Below are 13723 nucleotides of genomic sequence, written 5' to 3'. Positions count from 1 at the left end.
GCGCGCACCCGGCGGGGTCTTGCGGGGGTGTCGGGGGGGGGGGGGGGGGCGGAATGCGGCTTCCCTATGCTCCGAAAGTCGTGCTTAACGCTCCTTACTCTTCTCTATTGCTCTTAAAATTCATTGTATTTTCTACTCCTTTACTATTTCCACCTCCCCGTTTTTCTCTCCGGTTTTCTGTGTTTGTTTTGTTCAGCCGCGACTCCTGTGAGAGCTGCTGCGGGGTCCATTATACGGTCCCTTACCACCTCATTCTCAAGTTTGCTTTGAGGGCGCAGATTATACCTCCTCGCTCGCTCTGTGTCCTAATATTGACAAAGCTGTTTCATTGTAAGCCTGCCCTGACCAAGGGAATACCATTCCCGAAACTGTTGGCGCAGCAAACATTTATATATATATATATATATATATATCTACCAAAAGTGATTTCTGGCAGCTGATTTGGTCAATATAATATAAAATCACCAAAAATTGAAGAGGCTGGTCCTCCAGCCGAAACGTCGTGAATTAAATCCTGTTATGTTTCTTCAATTTTTGGTGATTTTATATTATATTGGCCAAATCAGCTGCCAGAAATCACTTTTGGTGTAAATATATATATATATATATATATATATATATATATATATATATATATATATATATACGAGGTTTCGGCTGTAGGACCAGCTTTTCTCGAGTGTCGAAAAAGGCTGGTCCTCCAGCCGAAACGTCGTGAATTAAATCCTGTTATGTTTCTTCAATTATTGGTGATTATATATATATATATATATATATATATATATATATATATATATATATATATATATATATTTATATATATATATATATATACACTGATCGATAGACAGAAATAAATGTTTAGCTGTCAGAATATACGCTTCAGGTAATTATTCGGTAGTCATATGACTTATAAAACAGATAAAAGCAGTCATTCTGTGAAGACAGGAAGAGGAAAATTCGGTATTTGGAGCACCGAACATGGCTTTTAGATGTGCAGTCTTCACACCGGCACCGTTGCGTAAGTAACGTGTTCAGAAGTTGGGGCCAATGGTTACTTTCATCGTAAGTAATGTTTCAAGTCCGGCTGCATCGAAGGGGCCTGGAGTGATCTGAACACAGGTGGAAATAGAGTGAGAGATAGCACCTTGCGGCTTGTTTTACACATGGTATTTACAAAGATGAGAAGTGGTCATTAAAGGTCGTTGTTTGCTCAATTTATGGCAGAGACGTGAAACGAACTGTCCCCTAGCTCTACCAATGTGCTGATTATTGTTTTGTAGCCTTGGAGCTGAGCGGCCAGCTCTGAACACACCATGGTGTGAGGGCGCGAAATCCCCTTTTTCATCCGCCTTGTGTAGTGCTGTCACTTTGCATTTTTCTCATTCTCTGGTTTTATAGTAAACGTAATGATTCTTGATAAAAATCGCAGCGAAATTTTCAGAACGAGAGAAAAAATGTTTTGACCGCCAGTGAAAAAAGTTCCTTCCTCCAGATTCATGTCTTCTACAATCTAGCACAGGTGGTCTCAGATCCCTTTTTGAATATTGGTAGGGGGCCTAAGACCATCCTCGACCATCCTGACATTTTCACTTGTCATAGCGCACTGTGCTCGTTGGCAGCGGCTCAGCTAAGGGGCGGTTTTTTGCGACCATCTGCGGGTCTTCATTGATCGGTCGGCCGCATTTCTTTGGAGGTGCTTCTCCATCGGCTATTTTCATAAAAAAAAACGCTTCAGGGCTGAAGTCGTCCAACGTTGTCTTTTTACAAGCATAGTTTTCAACGCCCGTAAGTAGTAGGCATATTTCGTACCGTACGTGCACAAAAAAGCGGCGCGTTGTGGCGGGAAAACGGGAAAACGCCACTTTGATATTTTAGGCATTACGGCGCCATGTCCACGTATGTGGACATGCCACTCAGAATGTTCACCGCAGCAATTTTTCTTCGCCCGTGACGATAAAAACTGGCGTGCCGTTTCTACATTAAACTATCGACATATTCCCAGCCCTGAATTTCATCATTCGCGATCATTTGTAAAGATGGAATGCAAAAAAGAAGGCTATTTACGCGTCCCTCCAAAGAACGACGTGATGCTTATATTTTCTTTTTTTTTTACAAACGCATTTCACTGTAGCGGAAAGTGATGGCGCCAGAGACTTGACAGGGATAGGGTGCCTCGATGCCAGTGTCTCCGGCAGTGTCTCCGGCAGTGTCCAGTGTCTCTCGATGCCAGTGATGGCGGCGCTGGCATCGAGGCACCCTAGACAGGGAGGGTCAAAATGGTAAGAGCGCGCTATTAAAAGGATGAAATTCGCCGTGCGAACGAAAATATGCGGAGGTTTAACTCGCGTCCACATGTGTGGACCCAGCGCCTGAAGGGGATATATATATATATATATATATATATATATATATATATATATATATATATGTATATATATATATATATATATATAGAGTACTATAAGAGACTGTACTATAAGAGACTATAAGAGTATATATAAGAGACTGTCACAGAGATGACACTAGAGTTGTACCTTGTCAGCCTTGTTTATCAACACAACGGTGCCTTTGTGTGGTTCAAAGCTGATCCTTATATTCGCGCCCTTTACACTGAAATAATTTAAACACAAGCTGATCAGTAATGCAGCGTATGCAAAAACAGCGTTCCAATGTCCGTGAACTCGCTTAAGTCGTCAGTTTCTTCTACGTGTAGCTTTTTATACGCGTTCCTTTGGGCCCTTGTTGCGGCGCTTTGGCCCGTTAACGTGGGCTTGGCGGCAGCAGCGACCATCGCGTGATCATCGCGTGTACCGGAAGCGAGCTGGCGTTCTCGGCCATAGTGAAGCGTCCTACGGGCGTCAGGTGGTCGTCGCCGGGCAGCGAGAAGCCCAGCACCGTGTAGTTCCCCTCGGCGTCTCCGTTCTCGTCCACACGGATGTCGAACCCCAGGGCGCCTGCGTCCGCGCAGAGAGGCCAAAAACATGTTAGCTGCGGTTTATTTACGGCTGAACCTAGAGAGAGAAAGCTGTGGTGTATCGGGCAAGTCGACGTGGCTTGGCGTCTGTAAAGCTTAATGCGTTCCGCACACTGGATAGGTAGCGCTCCCACCCTGGCAGGTGGCAGTTAAATTTATGATTCATCGCGAGAGTTTGGTCACCCAATGAACGCGGCCTATTCTATCCACCTCTACCGGGGAATCGGAAAGTTAAGATCAAAGGTCAAGTGGTTCGACACCATGGTGGACCACATATGGTAAGGCCTATGGCCATACATGACCTCTGGCTCAATTTAAGGTCAACCGGCCACGCACGGTGAAATCGGCTTTACCTAGCGTAAGATTTCACTTCAAAAATAGGAGTGCTTCAGCTGGCTCATCCGGTTGTTACCGCGGTAATGCATTCTAGATATGCAGGCCTGATTTGAGGGGTACGATTTTCAAAGCCCACATTCCTCAAAAATGATGGCGTACGTCACGAAGTTCGCCGATTGGCTGAGAGCGGTTACGTAACCTTATAACCTAAATCAGCCCGCGCACTGTTGAAGGTGTCAACGAACCCAACCGGATTGAGAGGTCCCGTGACCTTATGGCGTCCTCAGAACCTGCGACCGAGGCAGGTGGTAACTGGCTCACTAGATTCTGAGCAGTCTGCCCACCGTGGCACGTGGGAATTAAAATAATGACTGGCAGAGAGCGGTAACCTGACCTAGTGAAGTAGTCACAACCTGCCCAAGGAATATTGAAGGAATAGAAGAAAGAAAAGCAAGAAAAAAAAAGAAACAAAATGGCGAAAAAATTAGGTTAGAACCAGTTCTTGTCATCGGCTACCTCAAAATAGCAACAATTGGGATCTATAATCCTATCGCGTTTCACCCTTAAGACGGGTTAGGTTTCCCCTAAATTTCATTGCGCTGTGTTCTTGGGTTGAACTACAACATTATAAATATCGGCTTCGTGGGTGTCCTCTTGCTTTGCGTGGGTGCGGGCGCACTCTTAGGGAAACTAATGAACTCTCACCGCACCTTGCAAAGTAAAAGTCACGGTAGCAAAAGACCGCGCAGTGCTGTAGTGAAATCGAAAGCCGGAACGCAGCAGCCGCACCGATTCTCTCCATTTTCTCTTTTCATTAGCTCTTTCTTGTTCACTTTGGGGTTCGTTTACACCACGGATGGATCACCAGTTGCACCTTCGTGCGTGCCCGATCCTTTGTTATTTTTGAACTCAGCTCAGCAGATTTTAATATTTCAAAACTTATTTCACTTAGTTGCCATGACATCATTAGATAACCTTCAGCTACCTCTAAGGCCACTTGGTGTGGGTTCATATTTTAGCATCGCTATAAAACAAGTACAAGAGCCAAAAACGCAACTGCGCCTGTGTCGTCTTACGCTTTTTGTTTGGTGCTCCTTTTTCGCGCTGCTAAAATATGAATGTACGCTTCACGACACATCTTCGCACCACCTACGCACAACAGTGTTATAAAGCACGTTCACCATTTGGCTTTGTAACTAAGTTATATAAAATAATCAAGGAAAGTTTTCATGCGATATAGAATTCTAGTTCGCGTTACGCTTAATATTGCTCACTGTGATGTTTTTCAGAAATTCATTATGTACATCTAGGACAGGATTTTAAGCAGTGCACTTGCAGTTAATGATACGGATTTTATCGAGAGTCTTTACCCTCTAAGAGTTAATAAGTGTCATTTGCTTTGAGTCGCTGTCTACGCAGTTAGTAGTCATGAAATTTTGGCATATTTTGTGGCACCTCCGATATCATTTCAACTCTGGAGAACTTGACCTCGTCAGACCCTCGCCGGCAAGTGCATTCTTCAAATAAATTTTTATTTCATCAATTCAGGTTATATATAATCAGGGCGACATTACTGAAGTGGTAGTTTTCAAAAATAACATTTCTGATGGAAAGAAATAAGAAAGAGGTGCGGCAGGGACGAGGTTAGTACCGAAGGAGGGGAACAATGTCAGGCATAAAATTTTCTACTGTCATTCCCGCGATATGCTATAGTCGCAAGCAGGATCACTTGACATCCTAAACTGAACTGCACTTCGTTCAACTTAAGCCTCAATTTACAGTACAAGGCAGTCATTCTGACTCATTTCATTTACCGCTATCTCTAAGGCATATGGAAAAGTAAAGCTTCCCACCATTCTATGAGACAGCACTTTTTTAATAGGTCTACTGGCAGGGTTGAAAAAACTGCAGTCGTTAGATTGCCATGGCAGGCCGCCCGTTTTTTTGTGCAATTATTCGAGAAGGCAATAGGCAGGAGTATATGTGCACAATTCATTTCTTGAACTGATTTTTCCGGAGCCCGTAATTAATGAAGGACGTATGCAGTTTGTTTACAGATAATTTCCTTCTGACAGGTTGGGGTGAAGGATATGAAGCTCTGGCCTCGCCCCTCTTTTTGCGAAATATATTAAGCGGTTTCAGAATATAAAAAGGGAAAATCCTCCCACCTACTCAGAGCGCGGGAAACTACTGCACGCTGAAACAGCAACACCAGCAATTGTTATGAAATGGTTTGCATGCTGCTATAAAATGCGTATAGCATTTAACATGTGTGAAGTGCTCTGTGTACGTTTGAAGGCTTCCGCTCGCGTGTATATCTACAACTTGCGTTTTAAATGCGACCTTAAAGTCAGCTTATAGACGCGCACACAGAAGAAAACACAGCGAATAAAGTAAAGAGAAAACACCTGACAGCCTCCTACTCCTATTCATAGAGCCGCCAGACCCGTTCTAAGAGTGAAGTACAGAACCACTCACTGCGGTAGAGGCTACCCCGTATCTTCAGTCCGACGGCGGTGCCGTTGGAGAGCGAGCCATTCTCACGCAGCACCTGGGTGGCCGCATGCGCCCACAGCATAACGGCGTCGTACGTAAGTCCCGCGTAAATGGGCACCTGGAGAGGTCATCCCAAGCCCAGCAACACACATTCAGCACAAGCGGGCAGGAAAGGAGAAAGCACTACGTGGCGTCGTGTAGGAAGATTCTTTGAATGTTGTTTTATTGCGAAAACATTACTACGCTATGTTCCATGTTTCGTGTGCGCAAAACTTGTCCTCACGATTACGACGTCCAGATAAGATAAATGCGGACAATCTTGATTGTGTTAGATTGTGCGTGATAAGATCTTGCTGTGGAAAAGATGTGGTTGATGAGTTTTAATTAGTTAATTAAACGTGAACACTTAGACGTCATAATAGCCATGGACGTCGACATAACATCTTGAAGTCACAACAGCCACGGACGTCGACATAACACCTGGACGTCCCCCGATGACGCCATAGAACACGTACTAGCATGGTGGAAAAACAAGCGTTCTAGAAAGTTCCATGACGTCACATCCGCTGGCGTCACTGCATGTATATACGTAGAAGCAACGCAATGCATTTTTCCAGTGCGGGTCGCCGCAGTGGTATCAAAGTTTTTGTTGTTGGCCTAACAACTGATGGCACAAACCCACATAGGGGGTCGACCAAGATTCGGGAGGCATAGATTGATACCACGTGTGGATTTGCGTGGCCACTCTCTGGCAAAACGTCTTTAGTGTGCCTCGTTTGCATGGAACAAGGCTGCTAATGGCATGTACCTGACGTTATTTCAATCACGGGAATAAGCCAAAGCCTAGAATTATTTAATTTGCATGTGAATAGGGTAAAAGTTTCGTCATGTTATTGTTCTATTTTAAATTAACCCGTTGGGTTCTACGCCGGAAGATGAACAAAAAACGATAATTGAGAGTTAAGACAAAGACACAATGGTTCGTTTCCTGGCTAGAGAATCTGTTGTATTCGTAGAAAAACTTTTTTTCGACCGACATTCCCATTTACTGCCAGATCGAGACCAAAGTTGTACCGAAAATTAGGCCATTTGACTCAAGTTCACGACTAAATTCTCGCACTTCGTGTGGTTCATGGTGAACTTCATGCTACGCATTTTTTTCGTCATCCTCTTCACCTTTTCCTCTTCCCCTCTCGCTATTTTTCATCAGGGTCTAGATTAGAGAAGCCGCTACCGCGGACGCCTCCCCTTTTAGGATGCGCTCAGTTCTACATAACAACGTGGCGCTGACTCCCCTTTCATCGTCCACTAATGAATATAGTATACCTGAGCACCACCCACTTTCGGCTCCGCTCACAGATGCGCACAGTCAATGTCGATGTTCACGCTACGGACGAAAAATTGGCTTTGTCTAACTGCGCCAGCAAAATTTAAAGTGCCAGCAAAAGTGCCACATAGTTTGCAGACGCAGGCCCTCTGGTGACTCTCATGTTCTGAGCTCTCTGAGCTACCAGCTGTGCACGTAATAAAGCGAGGCTTGCCTTGAACTTGAGCTCGGTGTGCATGGGTATGCAGAGTGGCTGGGTGCCGGCGTAGCTGAGGACGTCCTCCGAGAAGCGGCTGTAGTGTTCCTCGGAGGGCACCCGAGGGGAGAGCAGCAGCACAGAGCGGAAAGGGAACGGCCGCACGATGGACGAGTCCTCCCAGTCTGCGGCAACCACCAGAACGCAAATTACTGTACAGAGGCTATTGCGAGTTGGGGGTGGCGGTGGCATTTACTGGATATACACGGGACACGAGGTATGCTTGGATCAGCCCGTAAGAGACCGGTCCTTACAAGCACTAGGTGGAGGTCCCTAGATTGCGACCCCAGTGGTGGTGGCCGCCACCAGGGCGCGCCCGACTAAGGCTTGTTGGGGCATGCACGTAAGTGGTGGCAGCCGAGAAGGGTCGCCTCCCAGTCCTCCCGGGTTGAATTGGGGATGGGGGAATAGCCGAGTTGGAGGGGCAGGCCCACACCATATGATAGCCTACTTCACATCTTGGACATTGTTATTGCGCTACTCAAGGTTTACACAGACAAGAATGACACATACAGACAGGGCGCAAACTATCAACTGATTTTATTGCGTGGGAAATTCGTTTTATATGAACTGTGAAGATGAAAAGACAGAAAAACAAGTAGCTTCATGAAGATTAGTTCTCTAATCTTCTTCTGCTGACAGGCATGCGTAGAGGACGGAGTCTTTTCACTTCCTTAAAAAGTTTATCTCTCGCTTCGTCAGCGCTGCCGACATAGAGTAAACCTTGAGTAGCGCAATAACAATGTCGAAGAATACAAACCAACCAGGCCCATTTGAAGCTCTTCTACTTCACATGCTGCGGCATCGCCGGGGCCACACTGGAAGGCGCGGAACGGTACGTGCGCAAAACGTGACAACTCTGCAAGAAAGGCACGGTCTGAGACAGCGTTTGCTTGAGTGCGTGTTGTACCCGAATCAATGCAAACAAATTTAAAGGTGAGTGGCATAAATCATCATCATCATATGCTCAACTACACCCACTGCAGGACAAAAACTTTTCCCATATCTCTCCAATTAATCCTGTCCTTTGCCAGCTGCGCCCACCCTATGGCTGCAAACTTCTTTATCTCATCCACCCACCTAACTTTCTGCCGCCTCCTGCAATGGCTCCCTTCCCTTGGAATCCACTCCGTCACCCTTGAATTAGTAATTATCATTCGGTTTTTTGACCAATTTATTTGTAAGTTTTATTGTTCTCATTTTTTTCATGTTATATGTAACGTGCATTCTCCAGGTATTCTTTTACAGGAGGCCGCCTGACAGTTGCACTTAAGGACTTCCTATACTGACTTTGTTCGTGCACGTTTCTACCGATTTTAGTTTCAATAAACCAATTCAAAATTTGTATTCAATTTTACGGACATTTTGCTAGCAATTCTGCGATTTCCCGAAAATACATAGCTTCAGACTGCACAGGTGCAAGTGTTCAGGTTCTTCTCAGTACGGACAACACAGTTATCTTTCTTTCACGATTTTTTGTTTAACGTCCCGTGCAAAAATATATATCCTAACTTTTACAGATTCTTTTCCGGACATGCTTGTGCATGACCGGAAAAGAAGCTAGTGACGATAGCTCTAGAATAGGATGCAATGCATGTGTAAACGTTATTTACTGTATTTCGCAAGGGTAAGATTTTTGAAAATGATGTTGCGCTGACGTAAAAAATGAGTTCGATTCAAGGAAGTAAACAAGGTTGAGGAATATTAAAGTTGAAAAATGGCTGTTGGGGAAAGGAAATGGCGCAGTATCTGCCTCACATCTCGGCGGACACCTGAACCACGCCGTAAGGGAAGGGATAAAGGAGGGAGTGAGGTAAGAGAGGAAGAAAGAGGGGCCGTACTGCGGGGCTGCAGAATAATTTCGACCACCTGGGGATCTTTAACGGGTACTTACATCGCACAGCAAAAGGGCACCTTCTACGTTTCGCCTCCATTGAAACATGGCCGCTGCGGTCGGGTTCAAACCCGGGAACTCCGGATCAGTAGCCGAACGCACTAACCTAACCACTGAGCCACTGAGGCGGATGGTGAATATTATATATTCGAGAATTTTGCGACAAGTCAAGATAAAGGAGGTGGGAGTTGTGCAAATAGCAAGACATTATGTACAGAGAAAAAGATGATCAAATCGCTTTCGCTAGATTTCGTCTAAAGAGATGAATACTCGTTTAAACGTTTGCACTGAAAAATGGGACACATACAAATGACAGTGTATGCCGTGAAAACTGAATTCCCCTTTGCTCAAAAGGGCACACGGACAGTACGTGTTAGCAGAATTCTAAGATTCTAGTGTCACTATAATATTATGAAAAGATTGTACTCTGCCCTTCATATTTACGGAGCGCCTGCGAAATATATTCCTCACTGCTGTTGCCTTCTTTCACGGTACAACTCTTAGAGGAATTTGGAAACCTGCTTTATCTCGGCATAAAAATGCCAGACCATGTCCGACTCATTTTTCTATGACTTAATTTTATAATAACCTTTCCTGTGTTCCCACGAGGAGATTCACAAAGCTTTTTCGAAAATTAGGTGTTCTTACCTCAGCCACGCCGAGTTTACGACGGGCTGCAGCACTGCCCTTGCGTTCCGCAGTGATTCGAAGAGCATGACATTCTCCAGGGAAACGTAACCTAAGAGACCACCGTCTGCGTGGTTAGAGCTCTGGGTTAAAGGCTGTTCTCTCCAATGCGTGTGAGACTGTTCCTGAGATTTTTTTAAGTGCTCGACATTATCCTCAAAGCTTTCAGAACTCGCTGTCTTCCGTTGCACTTAAAGCAAACTGCATCCACTACAGTTAAGGTTCCGTCGGGCCCGTAATGAAAAGCCCACAGAAGTGTGTACTTCCAGGCTGCCTGCTCTAACCTGAAGTGCTCATTAAGGAAGTACAGCAGTGTATAGAAATCTAGTTAAATTTCGCTTCATTCGTATTTTCCTTTGATTTTTTTCTTCAATTTTTCCCTCTCGCTGAGCCCGGAATTTGTCTCATTTTGATTAAAATATGAATGGAAGCAACTAGGTTTTTGGGACGAAATTGAAAATCAGATCTGTGCTGGTGACTACAACTGTCGAAAATTGATAGCAATCGGAAACTCTTTGATTAAATTTCGCCCATTTTTCGAAGAAGTGGTAGGAGCTGAAAAGTTCGCCTCTGCTTTCTGAGTACACATGTGCGCAATATAAGCATAACAAGTACAACATTGCGTCTTGCATATTTTTATTTACTCTATATAGAAAGAGCACTAAGAGGACAAGGCATCAGAGACGACCCACAAGACCACATATATAAGCCGACTCAATGATACAAAAGTGCGCCGTGTGCCATCTTTATTGGGTCGTCGTCTAAGCGCTACTTCTATCGAGAACATTCACAGAATCGACCAAGTGTCTGCCATTCCTTCTTTACAGGCAGCATTTTAAGGCGAAAGTCATTATAGGCTCATGACTCGCTAGCGGGGATGTTCGCAGAAAAGTGGCGGACTATAGCGGTTAATCAAACATGCTTGAGGTGTCCACCGAGATTTCTAGATCTGAGAGCTACTGCGTCCTTTCTTCAAAAGCCTGTCCTCTCCTCGAAACACATACTTTCGCATTCCACCACGTAAGCCGACGTCTTCACCGTTAAATAGTAATTAGTTCATTAGTAATCATTAATTTGGTTATTAGTTAATTGATAGTTTCTTAATTACCTAATTAGTAATACTAGTGGTTGGTGTACCATGTTGTAACTGGGAACTCAGTATACGGTAATGCACTGCGTATGCGTAAGTCGCCAGCAGATAATGCACCTGCGCTTCAGCCTACTGCGCATGCAAGTGACGCCACTGAGTGGCGCCACCAGCGTTTGAGAGGAGCGCTCAGCAGGGAATCTTGCCAAACACCTCTTGAACGCCGATCAGGAAGGATGCCGCCTAAACACTTTCCGGTGTCTCCAGCAACCAAGCGTGTGCGCGCTAGAGAACATCAGCGAAAGTGTCATAAAGCAAACAGTTGTGCAGTCTTTGATTAACATCTTCACCACACTTCAGCGACACAAGCAGCTACATCGCGCTAAAGGCTTTCGCCTCACTACACTTTAAGTCAACAAAGTGCCCTCCTAAAGTTTTTTAAATCCTTGAAGACGTTACAGATGGCGTGTCTTTAAATGCGCTGCTTAGAAATTGCGATATTCTGTTTGTTGTGGCTTTCATGGCATCAGAACCGAAGCACTAATGTTTGCTTTGTGTTCTGCCTTTGCCTTATCGAACATAATTACACTGAATTGTATTTATCGGGATTTGGTAAATTGGCTCACTCTTATAAATTTCAGCAGTTTTTCACTGATAACTGCGAAAATCTATGCTTAAATTCACCTCGGCTATCTGACGTAACAAGTCGGCGCACATCTGACGCTCGCTCGCAAATTCTTGATGCATATTAAGCCGTACCGACAGGTTTTTTAATTGAGACCTACATCTGCCGGCGTCGTCTCAGGCCTTAAAGCTTAGTTTCTAAGCAGATGAAGACTTAGGATTATGCTGTATCGAAAGTGCATGCTTCGCATCTCTCCTATACCAAACTTTTTTACGATACACGTTTCCTTTACGAACTTCTTGAGGCGCATATCTTTCGTTTATGTACAAAACGTCAATATCGCATTTTCACTAACCTCGGCCTCTTTCTCCCATAGCAAAATTCCTAGGGTTTAATTTTTATCATTTAAATATAAACTAATACCCTGAATTGCAATCGGCCGCACGCCAATGCAAACTGCATTTTATTTTTGTCTGATTATTTTTACTTTGCACTGAAGGCTTCAGTTGTCCCGCTTTCTGTGGATTTTCATCTGGGCCCATTATTAGACCTTGTTAAAGCTTAATAGTATAAATCTGCCGCTTAATTTTAAGAACCATAATAACAAGTAGCTACGCGGTCAGGCTAGAAAGCAGCACGTGCTTTCTTAAAGAGCTATCACTCTGCGTAGTTCTTTCAGTCGTGCACTATGATGAGATCATTATGTGTCGTTGCTTTGTTCCCCGCTATTATTATTAAATTGGTTTAAAAGACTTCGGCGTCAGCTTTATTATTATTCACTTCCTTATTACAAGAAAATTCGTCTAGCGCTATGTACATCACTCGTCACAAGCTTGCAGCTGCATGCCTTGATCTGTGAGAAAAACAGCTATACCAGCCTTTCGACAAAATGCCACATATAGCAAAAAAAATCGCAGGGAGACCTAATTTCATTATTCGTTTGCAATGCGGCAACATAAGTAGGCATTGATGTTTTACCAAAATTGATGTCACTTCCTCTCTGGTGACTTCCCTTCCTTCCAGTCAACGGGTGAATTTAATGGCCGAAGATGCATTTTGGCCCCATAGGACTTCTAACGCTATCACAATGTGTGTAATGGAGGCACGAGATTAATAGTTTTGGTCAGATGTTTAGAGAAATTCCCAAAGGTGGAGTAGATATCTAATAAGAGAGTAATTACTCATTGGCACCCGCTCGAGCGCAGGCGTACGGCTACAAAGCAAAGCTATTAAGTTTTCTGAGAAACTTCGCAGCTAATGAAAAATTTGTTCTGGTCCGGATTTCAAACACAGGACCACCGCTTCACTAGAGCAGTCGCACTAACAACTGTGCTCACCGGGACGGCAAGCTTATGGTTGGGAGAGAGCTAACTGATCAATAACTCCAAGTGGGAAAAGAAGTGGGAAGTGGTCATAGGATAACGCAAACTCTCGTGCTCGAGCAAGGCCCTCTGGCGTTCTCGCTACCATGATCAGTCTGCTGTACAAAGCTCGTCAATAAACACGGTGTGCTCCACACGCTATTCGGGCTGTCTTATACCTTTCGACGACATACATCGAAACATCATGTTAAAGTAATCTTGAAAGGCGAAAGGAACGGTTGTGTCAGAAGAGAAATGACTCAAGGAGTGCGCAAAAGTAATGACTGATATTACGCACCGAAGTACATAGAGCTCAAATCGTTTTCGCGTAATCGCAGGCGTTTTTGCCCGACGCTCAAGATTTTAATCCGCTTAACGGCGGACCTTGACAGGGACTTTCAACACGCATCGTCCGGCAAGAAGTCGTGCGTGAGGATTGGCGACGAAATACGCGCTCTTCTATTTTGATTCCCCCAATAAACTCGCAGCTTTGCAGTCCACTCCAAGCCTTAATCTTGTTTGCCACCTTCCTTTGAGTTCGGTAGATGTCACTGTGACAGGCGTGGAGGGTCGTGCATGTAATCCAATAGGGCCCCGAGTTAATCTGCCGGCTATTTCTCTTGCTCTTCACGCGAACTCCGAAGAATTAAATTCGATAAGCATGTGCTACCGGAAAG

At 44.5% G+C, this 13723-nt stretch overlaps 1 protein-coding gene across 1 annotated transcript in view; it reads right to left on the bottom strand.

Annotated features, from left to right (window-relative positions):
- The window catches only part of LOC144101762 (guanylate cyclase 32E-like), a 276494-nt gene that overhangs the window by 40736 nt on the left and 222035 nt on the right, over nt 1–13723 (bottom strand). Inside the window, exons 7-9 of the mRNA XM_077634950.1 lie at nt 7351–7517; nt 5792–5927; nt 2815–2957 (exon numbers count right to left, since the gene is read on the bottom strand). Coding sequence (XP_077491076.1) covers nt 2815–2957; nt 5792–5927; nt 7351–7517 — 446 coding nt within the window. The remainder of the gene's footprint in view (nt 1–2814; nt 2958–5791; nt 5928–7350; nt 7518–13723) is intronic.

The sequence above is a fragment of the Amblyomma americanum genome, chromosome 8, assembly GCF_052857255.1.
Source record: "Amblyomma americanum isolate KBUSLIRL-KWMA chromosome 8, ASM5285725v1, whole genome shotgun sequence".
NCBI lineage: Eukaryota > Metazoa > Arthropoda > Arachnida > Ixodida > Ixodidae > Amblyomma > Amblyomma americanum.
The sequence above is the reverse complement of the archived record's forward strand: the minus strand, read 5'-3'. Positions and strand labels throughout refer to the sequence as shown.